At 29.8% G+C, this 13382-nt stretch overlaps 1 protein-coding gene across 2 annotated transcripts; it reads left to right on the forward strand.

Annotated features, from left to right (window-relative positions):
- The first annotated feature begins 6820 nt into the window (after positions 1-6820).
- Positions 6821-11086, forward strand: LOC114190277 (nitrate regulatory gene2 protein-like). 2 transcript variants are annotated; one of them, XM_028079097.1, is made up of 5 exons: positions 6821-7078; positions 7164-8468; positions 9225-9445; positions 9738-9961; positions 10047-11086. In XM_028079097.1, exons 2-5 carry the CDS (start codon positions 7490-7492, stop codon positions 10903-10905), a joined length of 2283 nt encoding a protein of 760 aa, XP_027934898.1. In that variant the 5' UTR covers positions 6821-7078; positions 7164-7489; the 3' UTR covers positions 10906-11086. The 2 variants fall into 2 exon arrangements, with proteins under 2 accessions (XP_027934898.1, XP_027934897.1); XM_028079096.1 differs by having other exon boundaries at positions 7167-8468.
- Positions 11087-13382: the final 2296 nt, after the last annotated feature.

Raw genomic sequence — 13382 nt, forward strand, 5'->3', positions numbered from 1 at the left:
GATGCTCTTCCATAATGAACTATAATAAAAAAAGAAATTTTAATAAGTAAATAACTCATCTATTTCATGTTCAAGTGTTTGGAGTTCAAGTGTTTGATGTGTTGGACAAAAGATCCATACAAATAAGGAGCGGAAATTTCAATAAGTTATTCAATTCTCATAATTCTGATACATATGCAATGATACGAAAATCATAATTTATATGAAACGGAATACGGAATCCGTTTCATACTGTATGAAACGGATTCTGTACTCCGTTTGTAAAAAAATTTGCAAATTTTTTTATGAAACGGAATACAGAATCCGTTTCTGTATGTATGAAATGGATTCTGTATTCCGTTTCATAAAAAAATTTGCAAATTTTTTTATGAAACGGAATACAGAATCCGTTTCTGTATGTAAATTTTTTTTATGAAACGGAATACAGAATCCGTTTCTGTATGTAAATTTTTTTATGAAACGGAATACAGAATCCGTTTCATACAGTTATGAAACGGATTCTGTATTCCGTTTCATAAAAAAAATTGCAAATTTTTTTATGAAACGGAATACAAAATCCGTCTCATACAGTTTTGAAACGGATTCTGTATTCCGTTTCTCATACATCTTGAATTTCAAATAATCCCTTCAAACAATCCCATACACCTTTGGAACGCGTTTTGGGGGGTGCAGGGACGTTGACGCAGTAAATGAAATTTACTGCGTCCGTACACACTTTCACCAATTCTCACAGATTATTAAATAAGGGCAGAAACGTAAATTTTGGGGGTACAGGAGATTTCTTGGAGGTGCAGGGAGAAGACCCCAACATTATGAATTTGGTCGCAGATTGAAAGATGAAAGAATGCATAGTCACTGTTTTATTTTCCTTGCGGAGACATTTGTAAAAACTAATTTCGTATAAGCCAAAACATTCAACATCAATTTCTTTCATCATCACTCTCCAAAAACATCATCAACATCAAACTCCTTCAGGAAACTTTGTACACAATTTCATTGTACGATGATTTATCAATTCCACTAGATTTTCTTTTATTACTATAGAGATTCTCGTATAAGATATTTTAATATTATATAAGTTCAATATTCATTTTATAGTATCATTTTTTTACATAAAAAGAGGTATTATTAAAATTCAAACTATTAAATCACTCAAATAATATTTTCATTCTTTTCCTCCATCTCTTTCCACTTAAAATAAATTTATATATTGTGTATCTTTTAATGTTTTGGGATGTTAATAAATGATTGATTTTTATTATTTCATTTTTGTAAATCAAGTCATGATGCCTGAATTCCTAATGAAATTAACACAAATTTTATTTAAACAATAATTATGTTAACACGACACTCAAAAACAATATTCTAAAAAAAACATTTGAATCCCTGTTGTGGCAACAAACCTAAAACCATAACTAGTATTAGATCTGAAAAAAATATATTATACATCGTAACTTTATCACAATAGTAAATATATTTTCTTTGGTTAAACTGAATAAATAATAATTTATGCTTTTTAAAATCATCAATCTTAATTATAACTTAATTACTCTGTATTAAATTGATTTTTCGCTTTTCATTTTTATATTATTGTGTCTTAAATAAGATAAAATATTATTTTTTACTAAAAAATAAAATCTATAATAATATAATCAGGTAAGATTGTACAAGAAATTCAAAATATTAAAACATAATATAAGCTTATATATATATATATATATATATATATATATATATATATATATATATATATATATATATATATATATATCATAAAAATTATTGTTTTTTCATTATAATTTATAGATAAACTTATTTTTCAAGTTAATTTATCATATTCAGGAATAGATATTTTAACCATAGCAAATGACATGCTGATTTCTACATTTATAGTTGAATACTAGTAACTCTTGTTATATCTATGTTTATAGAACATATTAGTCTGAGTATCTTCATCTTTAGAGTAACATATACAACAAATAAAATATGTGTCACATCCTCATGATCAATGGTTTATAGATATATTTGTACCTGTCTCATTTTTTTATACAAATAAATATTATAATATACCATTTAAATAAAATTGTACAGAGAAAAATATTAAATGAATAATAATTAGAATTTAAGAACTCGTAAAAAAATTTGGAAACAAAAATTAAACTTATCACACATTGCCAAATTCAAGCAAAGGAGGCGGGACGAAAACATTAGTAATTATTATACAAAAAATCAAAGTAGGTCGATGAAAATACATAAAACCAAGAAAAAAGAAAAGAAAAGGAAAACAAAAAATAATAAAAGGAAATAAAAATAATTAAATGTTCACTCTAAAAAAATTATTAAATGAAATTAATGATTGTATCGGTATACTCTTTGAAACAAATTGCATAAAAGTGAAACAATTTTAAATGGAATAAAACAAAAGGTCAAACTAAAAAAAAAAAACTTTTAAGTTACCTAATAAATTAAGAATTTATAACATTGAACACTTGAATTTAAGGGTCATAAATTCTAATGTGACAAATAAATGAAAATTTTGATTAAATGGAAATTTTTAAAGTGAAATACAACATTTAAATAAATTCGTGAGAAAGAAAAAAGAATATTAAACTCTGATTTACAAACAAGTCAAACAATTAGACATGGCAAATAAACTTGTCCATGTGGGTATTGTCCGAACCCGTTCCCGTTTTGACGGGAAATCTCCGCATTGATTGAGTATGGGTATGGGTATGGAGAATCCCAGACTTTTTCAGTTGGGTATGGGGATGAGTATGAGGATGTACATATCCCCGCTATAATACCCATCCCGCCATATCTCCATTCTAGTTTAAATTATTAAAATATTCACAATTAATTAAGTAACCCTATATATATATATATATATATATATATATATATATATATATATATATTTTATTTCTTTTAATTATTTGATTTGTCATGAAACTCATTCGCATCTCCAATATATTTTTTATCTTATCATAACCTTTATGTAATTATGTTAAAATGATATATGTTAATTAAAAAAAAATTATGCCTCACATTTGAATATTTCTATTATTTTTTAATATTTTTATTTATTATATATTTTCCTTTCACATGAGAATGTTTATACTCTCAATTTAAGGTGATATAATTTTTTTTAGTTATTATTAATATTAATTTTTGTTTAATTTGAAGAACTCTTTTGTTTCATTAAAATAATTTTCGTTATTTTTCAACCATTGAGTATATATGTTGATATTTGAAAAGTTTTCTTATTTCTCTAAGTTATTTTACATCTTATCATACCTTAATTATACATTTGATTTTCTTTGTGCGATTTCTTTCGATAGTCTCTCAAATTATTTCTAAAACACACATTTGTTAGTTTTTTAATATTTTTATTTATTGTTTTTATTTTCATCATGTAGAATAATATTTTGATATATTCTATCTAATTATTTTTTAATTTATAACTCATTATTAATCATACTATAATTTTTTTCACTTTAAATTATGTTTGAAGTGGTTAAAATTATATATATATATATATAGTGATATTTAGAAATAATATATGATAATTCACTATAAGAAAAATATGAAATAGTGACTGATTTAGTCAATAACCCATAGGAGTCACTAATTTTCGTCATTGGTGGTAGTAATTGATTTATTGTCTGAATCAATGATTAAATATCAACTAAGTTCATCAATGTTGTAGTTTGCAAATTCAATAAATGTTTTGGTTCTCGTGAAATTTTATTTGGTATTCTAATTTAAAATGTAGACAATTATAATTTATTTCAAAGTATTTGATATGGAAGAAACCATTATCTTCCTAATATTGAATATTTGATAATATTATATTTTCTTTACCGTAATTTTTTTTCTTTTATAAAAATTAATATTGAAGTAGTTAGAACACGGGTATGGGTATGAGTACGAGATTATACCCGTTATCCGGTGGGGATGGAGATAGAACAAAAGTTTGATACCTGTTGGGTTTGGGTATGAAGATGGTGATGAATTTTTTATACAGGGATGGGTATGGGATAACGAAACTCATCCCCACTCCGTCCCGTTGCCATCCCTAATCATCATGCATTTATGTAATAAAAAATAAAAAATAAAAAAGATTTTTGAAATAAAACAAAACTAATGATCAAATCAACACCGAAGATAAATTTGTTTATATATCTTTATTTGTTTGGGTTAATACATCATTAAAGTATATATATATATATATATATATATATATATATATATATATATATATATATATATATATATATATATATATATATATATATATATATATATATATATATATATATATAATTGATTTGGTGGTATAAATTGGAAGTAGGAGTGAGTTCAACAATCTCACTATAAGATTAATGTAAAGATTTTCCCAGCAAAGGATGGGTTGGATTCAAATTTCTAATCCACTAACCTGTCTTGACCTGCCAATTATTTTTTTAATTTTTAAAAATTAAAAATAATTAGTAAATAAAAGTTTTATATATATTTTAAAAATTTATAAAAAAAAAATGACGGACCATCCCACCAATTTGTTTTGAGGCGGGACAGATTATTCTGTTCAATCCGTTTTGCTGTAATAAACTGACCCGACCTGATCTATTTTTGACGGATCAAAGACAGAACAGACCAAAATGAGTTAGATTGGTCCGTTTTAACATCCCTGAATTTAGTTCCTACACTATAATTTACTAATAAAAAAAAAATTAAAATGTTTTTTCTAATTTCCAGTATATCCAAATTTTATATCAAAAACCATATTCGTCAAACTAATAATTTTTTTGTCTTAATTGTTTTGTATAACATTCTTCAATATTTTAATAAGTTTTTTTTCTAAAGATAAATTATCTTTGTTCAATTAAAATTATTAATTATTGATAACTTAATATTTAACTTTCTTAACTTAATATCTCTTCCCACACATATGCTAAGTGTATCTTGCAAAACACAAATGGTTTGGAGTCAAAACCTCCAAAAAGTTGTCTTCTATGATAACCAAAAAGGTTAATTCTATTAAACTATCGGACAATGATAGAAAAATACTTAAATTTTATTCAACCCCTGTCACATACATATAAAATAATATTTTTATTTTAAATATAAAATAATTTAAAAAAAAAGACTTACAAGAATAAAAGTAATATTTTTTTAGTAAGAATCAAATAGGTGTAAAAAATTCAAAAAGTGTTAATGAGACTCTTTACTACAGTAGTAACGATACGACATGTTTAAGAGTGATGAAAATGATACAATTTATTTAAAATAAAATGATTTTTTTATAACACCTCTGCCTTTTAGATGTTTGTATGAAGAATCAGAGTTAGTATTCTCTTTAAGTAAGTGTGAAATAATGCACGTTTTAGCTCATCTTAAATGATTCATAATTTATATTTAAGTATAATTATTAATTTATTTAGATTTTTTATTTATTTTGTTGCTCATATTAATTTTTCAGTTAATTAAATTTATATTTTCATAAAAAAATAATATAATCATTTTAGATAAATTAATATTAATACTATTTAAAAATATCACAAATTAAAATTCAGATAAGTTACATATCTTAGTCATCTTTTTATTTAAAAAAAAATTATATAATTTAACATAGGACATATTTAAAATAAAAGATACCTCAGACTTTAATATTTAATTGATCTGACTTTTAATAAGTAATACTTTTAAATAATATTAATATCAATTTTATGAAATCAATTGATTTTTTTCACAAAAATAAAAATTGAGACCTTATAAACTCAATCAAATAAAAAGAAATACGAGAAACAAATTAAACTTTTGAATTTAGATCGTAATTACTTTGAAAATTTATAACAATAGAAGATTTTTTTCCATGTTTCAAAATATTAATTTTATTAAATTTTAAAAATTAATTGTTATTTTTACAAATTTTTTTATAAAATCTTTTGTTTCTATTTTTTAAAATATAATTATTTATTAAATTTTTAAAAATTAATCAGTATTTTTATAAACTTTTTTATAGATCTTTTATTTTATTTATTTATTTATTTATTTTTATTTATCAACATTTATTTTATATTTCATTTTATTTTTAATAAATATAATTTTATTTTATATATTAATTTAATAACTTTATATTATCATCATTTATTAATATAATATTACTTATATTTAAAAATTATATACATTTACATATATATATATATATATATATATATATATATATATATATATATATATATATATATAAAATCGAAAAAAGGTGAAAGGAGAACACAGATTTTAAACTTGGGGTTGTGAGTGAGAGTTGCAGTGCTTAGGTTAGGAGGGAGCAGCATAGAGATGTGTTGGGTCACCACCTGGAAATAACTGGCAAAATCTAGTGCCAACAGTAGTGGGCCATGCCATCTAAATCCAAGGGACAATTTCGTCATTATTCTAAATACCACTATCACACTTCTGACACCTCACTTCTGCTAAACCCCACACTCAATCTCAATTACCATTACCACTTTGGTCTTGTTGACCATCTTCTTATCATATCCAACAAACAACTAATAATAATATTAAATGTTTTTTAACTCATCTTATAATGTTTTTTTATTTTCATGCCATAAACACAATTATTCTCTCATTATAAGAGGGATTAGTACAAGACAAAGACTAGAGTTTCAAAACACAACCAAGAAAGACACCGTTTTCTGACAAAAACCAAACCAAAACCATCTTCTGTGGAGTGGAATGGATTTTATTCTCTCTCTCTCTTTCTGTCCTCTTTTTTCTCACAAGTCACCACTCACTCACTCTTCTCTGCTATGCTTTTTCTTTTTGTTTTTTGCATTATTTTTTAATCTCTCTAGGCTCTACCACTGCTACAACTCTTTTAAACAGCCAAACAATGCTTCTTCACCGTGACCGTACTCAAAACCATCAAGTGCAAATTGCCAAACACTAGAAAGAACCCTGTCTTCTCTCTCTTTCTCGAGCCCCTACCTTCTTTACCCTCTCTCTCTCTCCTCTACAAGTGTGCAGTAATTTTTTTCTTCAAGAACATTTATTTAGTCATTTACTACTAATGGTAAGTTAATTACTCTATCTACTTCTTCCATTAAGGTGCTAACAATGAGTTAATATCTTATAATCTCCGTGTGTTCTTGTTGTAGCAGGCTACTTAGGTAGTGTGTCCGAGGGAATGGAAAACTTTGCTGCGTTGTTTTGTTTGTAAAGTTCTGCGTGGAAAAAACATCTACTGCGTTTTTGTCTCAGAAAGAGGAATGGTTTTACTCCAAAACTTAGGAAAAAGGCTATTTTTTGAAAACTTGTTTGTTTCTTTTAAAACCCAGTTGAAAGTTGGTTCTCTCTACCTGGGAAAGCTCCCTCCTTTTTTGTCAGAGAAAGGAACAAGCAAGTAAGAGTCTTTCTTTCTCACTAAAACCATTCAACCCTTGTTTTAAGATAAGGAACACTTGCACCACTACACTACACAATAATGGGATGTGTTGCTTCCAAACTAGAGGAAGAAGAAGAAGTTGTGTCCATTTGTAGAGAGAGAAAACGGCTGTTGAAGCTCGCTGTGGAGAAAAGATATGCACTTGCTGTGGCTCATTGTAAGTATTTTCATTCTCTCAATGCAGTAGCTGCGGCCATTAAGCTCTTTGTTGCACGCCACTCTTCACCTTCATCACCTTTCCTCATAACTTTTCCTCCTCCTTGTCCTTCTTCTCACCCTCCTTCTCCACCCTCCGAGAATGTCATCACCAACCCCATGTTCCTCCAGCAGACACCCTCGGAAACCAAGCATGAAGCCATTGCTTGTGACTCATGCATCTCTTCAACAACCTCGGAGTCTTCCGAGGAAGAGAGTGAGGAGAAAAGGGAAGGAGAAAATGAACTCAAGGGAGAAGAACCGCAGCATGAACAACCATGTGGGTACTATTGCATGCCTGTGACTATGTCTATGTCCATGTCGATGTCCATGCCTGTGCCTATGTCCATGCCACCTTCAATGCCGTCCCCTCAGAGAGATTTTGGATGGGACTTTTTCTACCCTTTTGACATGAGGGGTGATATGTGTGGCTACCACAGAAACTCAGATGATGACTTGAGGGCAGTGAGGGAGGAGGAGGGGATTCCTGAGTTGGAAGAAGAAGTGGAGAGAGAAGAGGTTGAACACAAAGTGGTGAGTGTTGAAGAGAATAATAATAATAATAAAAGTAACAGTGAAGGTGTTGCTGAGAAAACGATGAGTGGTGTTGAAACAGTGAAGGTGGTGGATGTGGCCACTGAGAACCAAAAGGAGCAAAAGGGGCTTGCAGTTCTTGATACACCTGCAGAGGGGAGAGAGCTTCTTGAAGCATTGAAAGACATCGAGGACCATTTTCTCAGGGCTTATGATTCTGGAAAAGATGTGACCAGAATGCTGGAAGCTAATAGAATCCCCCTTCATTCTGGTTTGGATGAAATAAAAGGTGGGCCCCCCTTTATTGTTATCATTTTTCTGCAAATATCAAATTCATGTTTATGGTTGAGTTTCTTGAATTATTAACTGGTGGATGTAATAATTACTGTGTGATGTAATTTGTTGGTTAAATCTTGTACACTGCTGTGTTGTGTTGGTTCTGCCTCATATCATTAGCCTCAACATTCGGCTTGTGCAAGGTATATGATTATCATGTCTCTGTTAACTTGTTTCTATTTCTACTATGGACTGTCCTTTTCTCCAACCAGCTTTGGATATTTTAGGATATATCCGTTCATCTTGTAAAAATATTTACTTGAACGACTATAGTATAATTGCAAGGTTTATCTGAACACTTAAAGAAAGTGCTATCAAGTTAGAGTACTTGGTGTGTGTTTGAACTTTTAATCAGTCAGAAGTTGATGGCACAAAAGTGGTTTAACACTTCGGTAGAAGCTTGTACACACAAAAACTTTGGATCAGTTAATTCTGTTCAGAATAGCTTATCATAGTTCAAAACTTAATAAGAGAGCTCTAGAAGATAAAAATGATTTTGATCTGAAAATTAGCAAGATGTGTGATAATATTATGTTTGAAAATCATATTCTTGCATGTACCATCTTGTGAAATCTATTTGATGTATGAGCACATGATAACCAATGCTCTGTATAATTTAGATGTGTATTCAATTACCTCTGCATGGGTTCATATGCTTCTGTTTCAAGTTTCAACCCTTGAGATTTTGAACCATCTGATCTCACTGCAGAAAGTTCGACTAAACTCATTCAGGCAATAACATGGAAGTCCATTTCGTCTAGGCAATCATCGTGCAAGAGTCTCATGGCTCCAAATACGAAAAGTTCCTCAACTTGGGTGGAATATAAGAATGATCTGTTTGATGACTATGGAGGAATGGATTCGGGAAGTCATTTATCAACCTTAGGAAGGTTATATGCATGGGAAAAGAAACTCTATGAGGAGGTTAAGGTTAGTTATTTTTATAATTTTTCTGTTTTGTGATGATGCTGATGCATCAACATTTGTTCTGGAATGGATCAAAATAACTGGTGTATATACCATTGTTTACCTTTTTTTCACACCTTGCATCTATCTACATATAAATTCTTGGGGCATTTATTTAACCTTTATTAGTGTTTCATTAAAGGCTTCATCGTTGGCAAACTCAAGATTGGTGTTAAAAACATGCAAAACTATTCGTTTTCCAGTTTCCACTTTTTCTCATTCTACTTTTAACATCTGAAAATTTCCCTTACCTTAGGCTGGAGATAGCACAAGGAAAAGTTATGAAAAAAAATGTGCACAGTTGAGAAGTAAGAATGTTAGAGGAGATGATCTGCTGAGCACAGACAAAACCAAAGTTGAAGTGAAAGATCTGTATGCCGGGATCTTGGTTGCGATCCGACGGGCCGAATCAATCTCAAAGAGAATCGAGAAAATGAGAGATGAAGAACTCCAACCTCAAATTGTAGAACTGTTAAAAGGGTGGGATAACATTGCCACTGAAATCTGAAAAGACCAAATAATTTCATGTTTCACTGATTTCTTATGTTCCATTTTCCTAATGCAGCCTGACCCAGTCATGGAAAATCATGTTGGAGTCCCATGAAACCCAGAAGAAGATTCTGTCTGAAGTCAAGTACTTCACATGCACTACGTACGAGAAATTCTGCAACCAGTCTCATGGATTTGCAACCCTTCAACTCGAAGCGGAGCTTCGAAATTGGCGTGACTGCTTCAAAGAGTACACTGCAGCACAGGAAGCATATGTTGAAGCTTTACACGGGTGGCTGAGCAAGTTCATAGTCCCGGAGGTCGAGTTTTACTCGAGAAGCAAAAACATCGCCGCCGTGCCGTACCAAGTGAACGGGCCACCTCTGCTTGTGATATGCAACGATTGGTTAGGTTCAATGCAGAAGCTACCTGATAAAATGGTAACACTGGCATTGAAAAGCGTGGTGAAAGATGTTAGAGCTTTGTGGCTTCAGCAAAACAAAGAGCAACAGCAGAAAAGGAAGGTAGAAAGGTTAACAAGAGTGTTGGAGAGAAGATACTGTTCAGGAGGAGTACCTAAAGTGGAGACTAAGATGCTTGAGCTGCATGCCACTGATCATGAATCAGAGTGGAGTACTAGTGATCATCAAGATGAGTGCATGATGGAGAAAAATGATCATGTGGAGACACTGAGAAGAAAACTTGAAGTGGAGAAGGAGAAGCACCACAGTAGCATGCAGGAAACACAGAGGATCACGTTACATGGATTGCAATCTGGTTTTTCTCTGGTGTTTGAATCCTTGTCGGAGTTCTCCAAAGCATCACAGAAAATGTACCATGATCTTGTAGGTTATAGTGAAAAAGGTGACAAGGTTGGGAACATTACATACATAGAAGGTGGCTGCAATATTGAAAGTTGCAACAGCCAAAAATAGTGGTAGTGAGGGATATTTGTGGCTTTGAGGTGCTTTATTGTGTAAGTAATTATGGTGTTATTATTATGTGTTGTGTTATGTCGAAGCAGCTCGCTGAGACATCAATTTTTATGTTAGTTGATGGAGTGCACTGATGTATTACTATAATGTTGCTGACTGTTAATTGTTTTGTTTGGTGATTTTCAATATTTCTTCCATTTTCTGCGTTTGGCAGGTGAAAAGTAAGATAAAGGAGGGAATGTGATGGAGTTGGTAACACTTTTGATAGCTGAATGATTAGTTTAATGAGGTTGAGTGAGGGAATTTTGTACAAGATTCTGAATTGTCTTGGTGGGTGTGTTAGATTCGTTTAACAATTGGGTTCAACTTCTGGATATATATAATTATATTTGAGGCAGAGTCTGTGAACATATCTCCTAATGAAATTTTAAATAAAGAAAGGTAAACTAGTTACTTTTTGTAGGTTTTTAAACAGTATACTCATTTGCTTAATTTACCTTTAAATATAAAAATTTAGTGAGAAGACTACAGTTGAGAGTTAAAAGTGGTGTAATAACATTGGATTAAAAAATATGTAAATTATAGCTGATGTTATATATTTCCAGGTTAAAGTCAAACTTCAAAACAAATACTGAAAATATTTAATAAGGATTAATAAATAAACGTATCATTTAAAGTATAAATTGTCTTAAAGAGTGAAGGTGTTTTATGATAAAGACTCAAGAGGGAGTAATTCATTATAAGGAAATAACTTTTTCTTTTGATATGTTAAAACCATGGTTGTTATATAGAATTTCTTACCAACTTAAGTAATAAGTGTTAGAAAAAGGGAAGAATATAGTGAAGCTTAAAATCAAGGGGGGAAATTATTAATCATGTGTAATTTTAATTTTGTAATAACAAGCACTTGTCAAAGGTTCTTGTACACCATGTTTTATTTGTTAATGAGCAAGGTTATTGTTGAACTCTACAAAAAGATGTTCAATTTATTAGTTAAACGAGTGGACCGCTTGGGGAAAAACACCTATTAGCTAATTGTGTGATACCCAAAATTTTACTTCCAAACAACTATTATTAATGTCTCCTACTAGAGTAGTTAAATGTGTTGATGTTTCCAATTTTACTTTGAAAATGAGCATGGAACTTTCAAAAATTTAAAAATAAAATAAAAAATAATAGTTTGATTAGTCTAAAAGATTAGTTCTAAATATTTTAATCTAGCTCCATACAAAAGTAAAGAATATTTTAAAAATATCCTAATCAATGCTGTTAGTTTGGTTTTCTCCTCCCGTTTGTGATATAATATATATGCTCTTCCAAGAAAAAGTCAGCATATTTTGAACTGTCCCAATTATGAAAAAAAAACATTAAAAAAATTATGATTTCATTTTTTTTCTTATAAATTTTTAAAATTATAAAACTTTGGGTGAAGAGAAAGAATGTAGAGAGGAGAATAGAAAACATAGATTATGACACATTTTTCTCTCGTTTAAAGGGAAAATACTAATTTTTGAAAGTTTTTTCAATCAGTTGTTTTTTTCAATTCAAATTACATTTTTTTTTCTCTATTATCATATTCTTTAGTATAAAACTCAACAGAGGGTAAATGAAGACGAAATAATTTCCTAATTATTTGCATCATTAAAAAAATATTTTATCAAGTAAAACTACTCTTGATATGTACCCAAAAAAAAAAAAGAGAAAAGAATTGTACCAAAAGAAATACTCCCGAAAATTCAAATTCATACAATTCGTTCTACTACCTGAGTTGTACCTCGGTTTGTAACCCAACAAAATACCTCGGTTAAGATTAAATCATTCATAGTAATAAATTAACAGTAGAATTGACCATGCTCATTTTCCAACGAATTGACCTCAATGTCTCATTGGACATTGATTTCAATAAAGTTGTCGGCAATCTACTTACCACAATTGTTCCAAACTCGAATCTCAATCTCTCGCTGATGCAATTATACTGATTGGAAGTTTTATCATAATTTCCGATGAATAATCAAACAAGCAAATTAAGTATTAGGTTTAGTTCTGAAGTGATATCCAGACACACTCTATTTCATCAATGCTTGTGGGTGTATGTATTTGTGTCTTCTTTGTTTCTTCTTTTCTTAGGCTTTTCCCAAGAAACTAACGGAAACTTGCTTGGATCAGCGAGGTTGCATTTATTTACAAAGATTCCCAGACTCAAATTTTGACATTGCAAAAGAAGACTTTAAACCACAACAAATTTTGCTATTGTTTGTGTGTGACTATAAACTAACCTAACATTTGAAGAAATAAGTGAATTTTGTGCCTTTGTGCTGTCATTATTCTAGTTTATTTATTTTATCTAAACACGAGTTGTGGTCGCATGCTGAAAAGGGTGAGGGTGCAGTCTGTACGTGAGAGATGTACGAGTACAGAAAAGGCCAGCACTTATGACCCACCGGAAAAACACAAGACAGAGGCATTATCATAAAGCT

The sequence above is a fragment of the Vigna unguiculata genome, chromosome 7, assembly GCF_004118075.2.
Source record: "Vigna unguiculata cultivar IT97K-499-35 chromosome 7, ASM411807v1, whole genome shotgun sequence".
NCBI lineage: Eukaryota > Viridiplantae > Streptophyta > Magnoliopsida > Fabales > Fabaceae > Vigna > Vigna unguiculata.

Bases quoted from the DNA above. Each gene is read 5' to 3' on its own strand.
- LOC114190277 (XM_028079097.1), top strand. From the start codon at position 7,490: ATGGGATGTGTTGCTTCCAAACTAGAGGAAGAAGAAGAAGTTGTGTCC. The intron at 9,446-9,737 runs GTTAGTTATTTT...CCCTTACCTTAG, and splicing joins AACTCTATGAGGAGGTTAAG to GCTGGAGATAGCACAAGGAA. The intron at 9,962-10,046 runs GTGGGATAACAT...TTCCTAATGCAG, and splicing joins ATTGTAGAACTGTTAAAAGG to CCTGACCCAGTCATGGAAAA.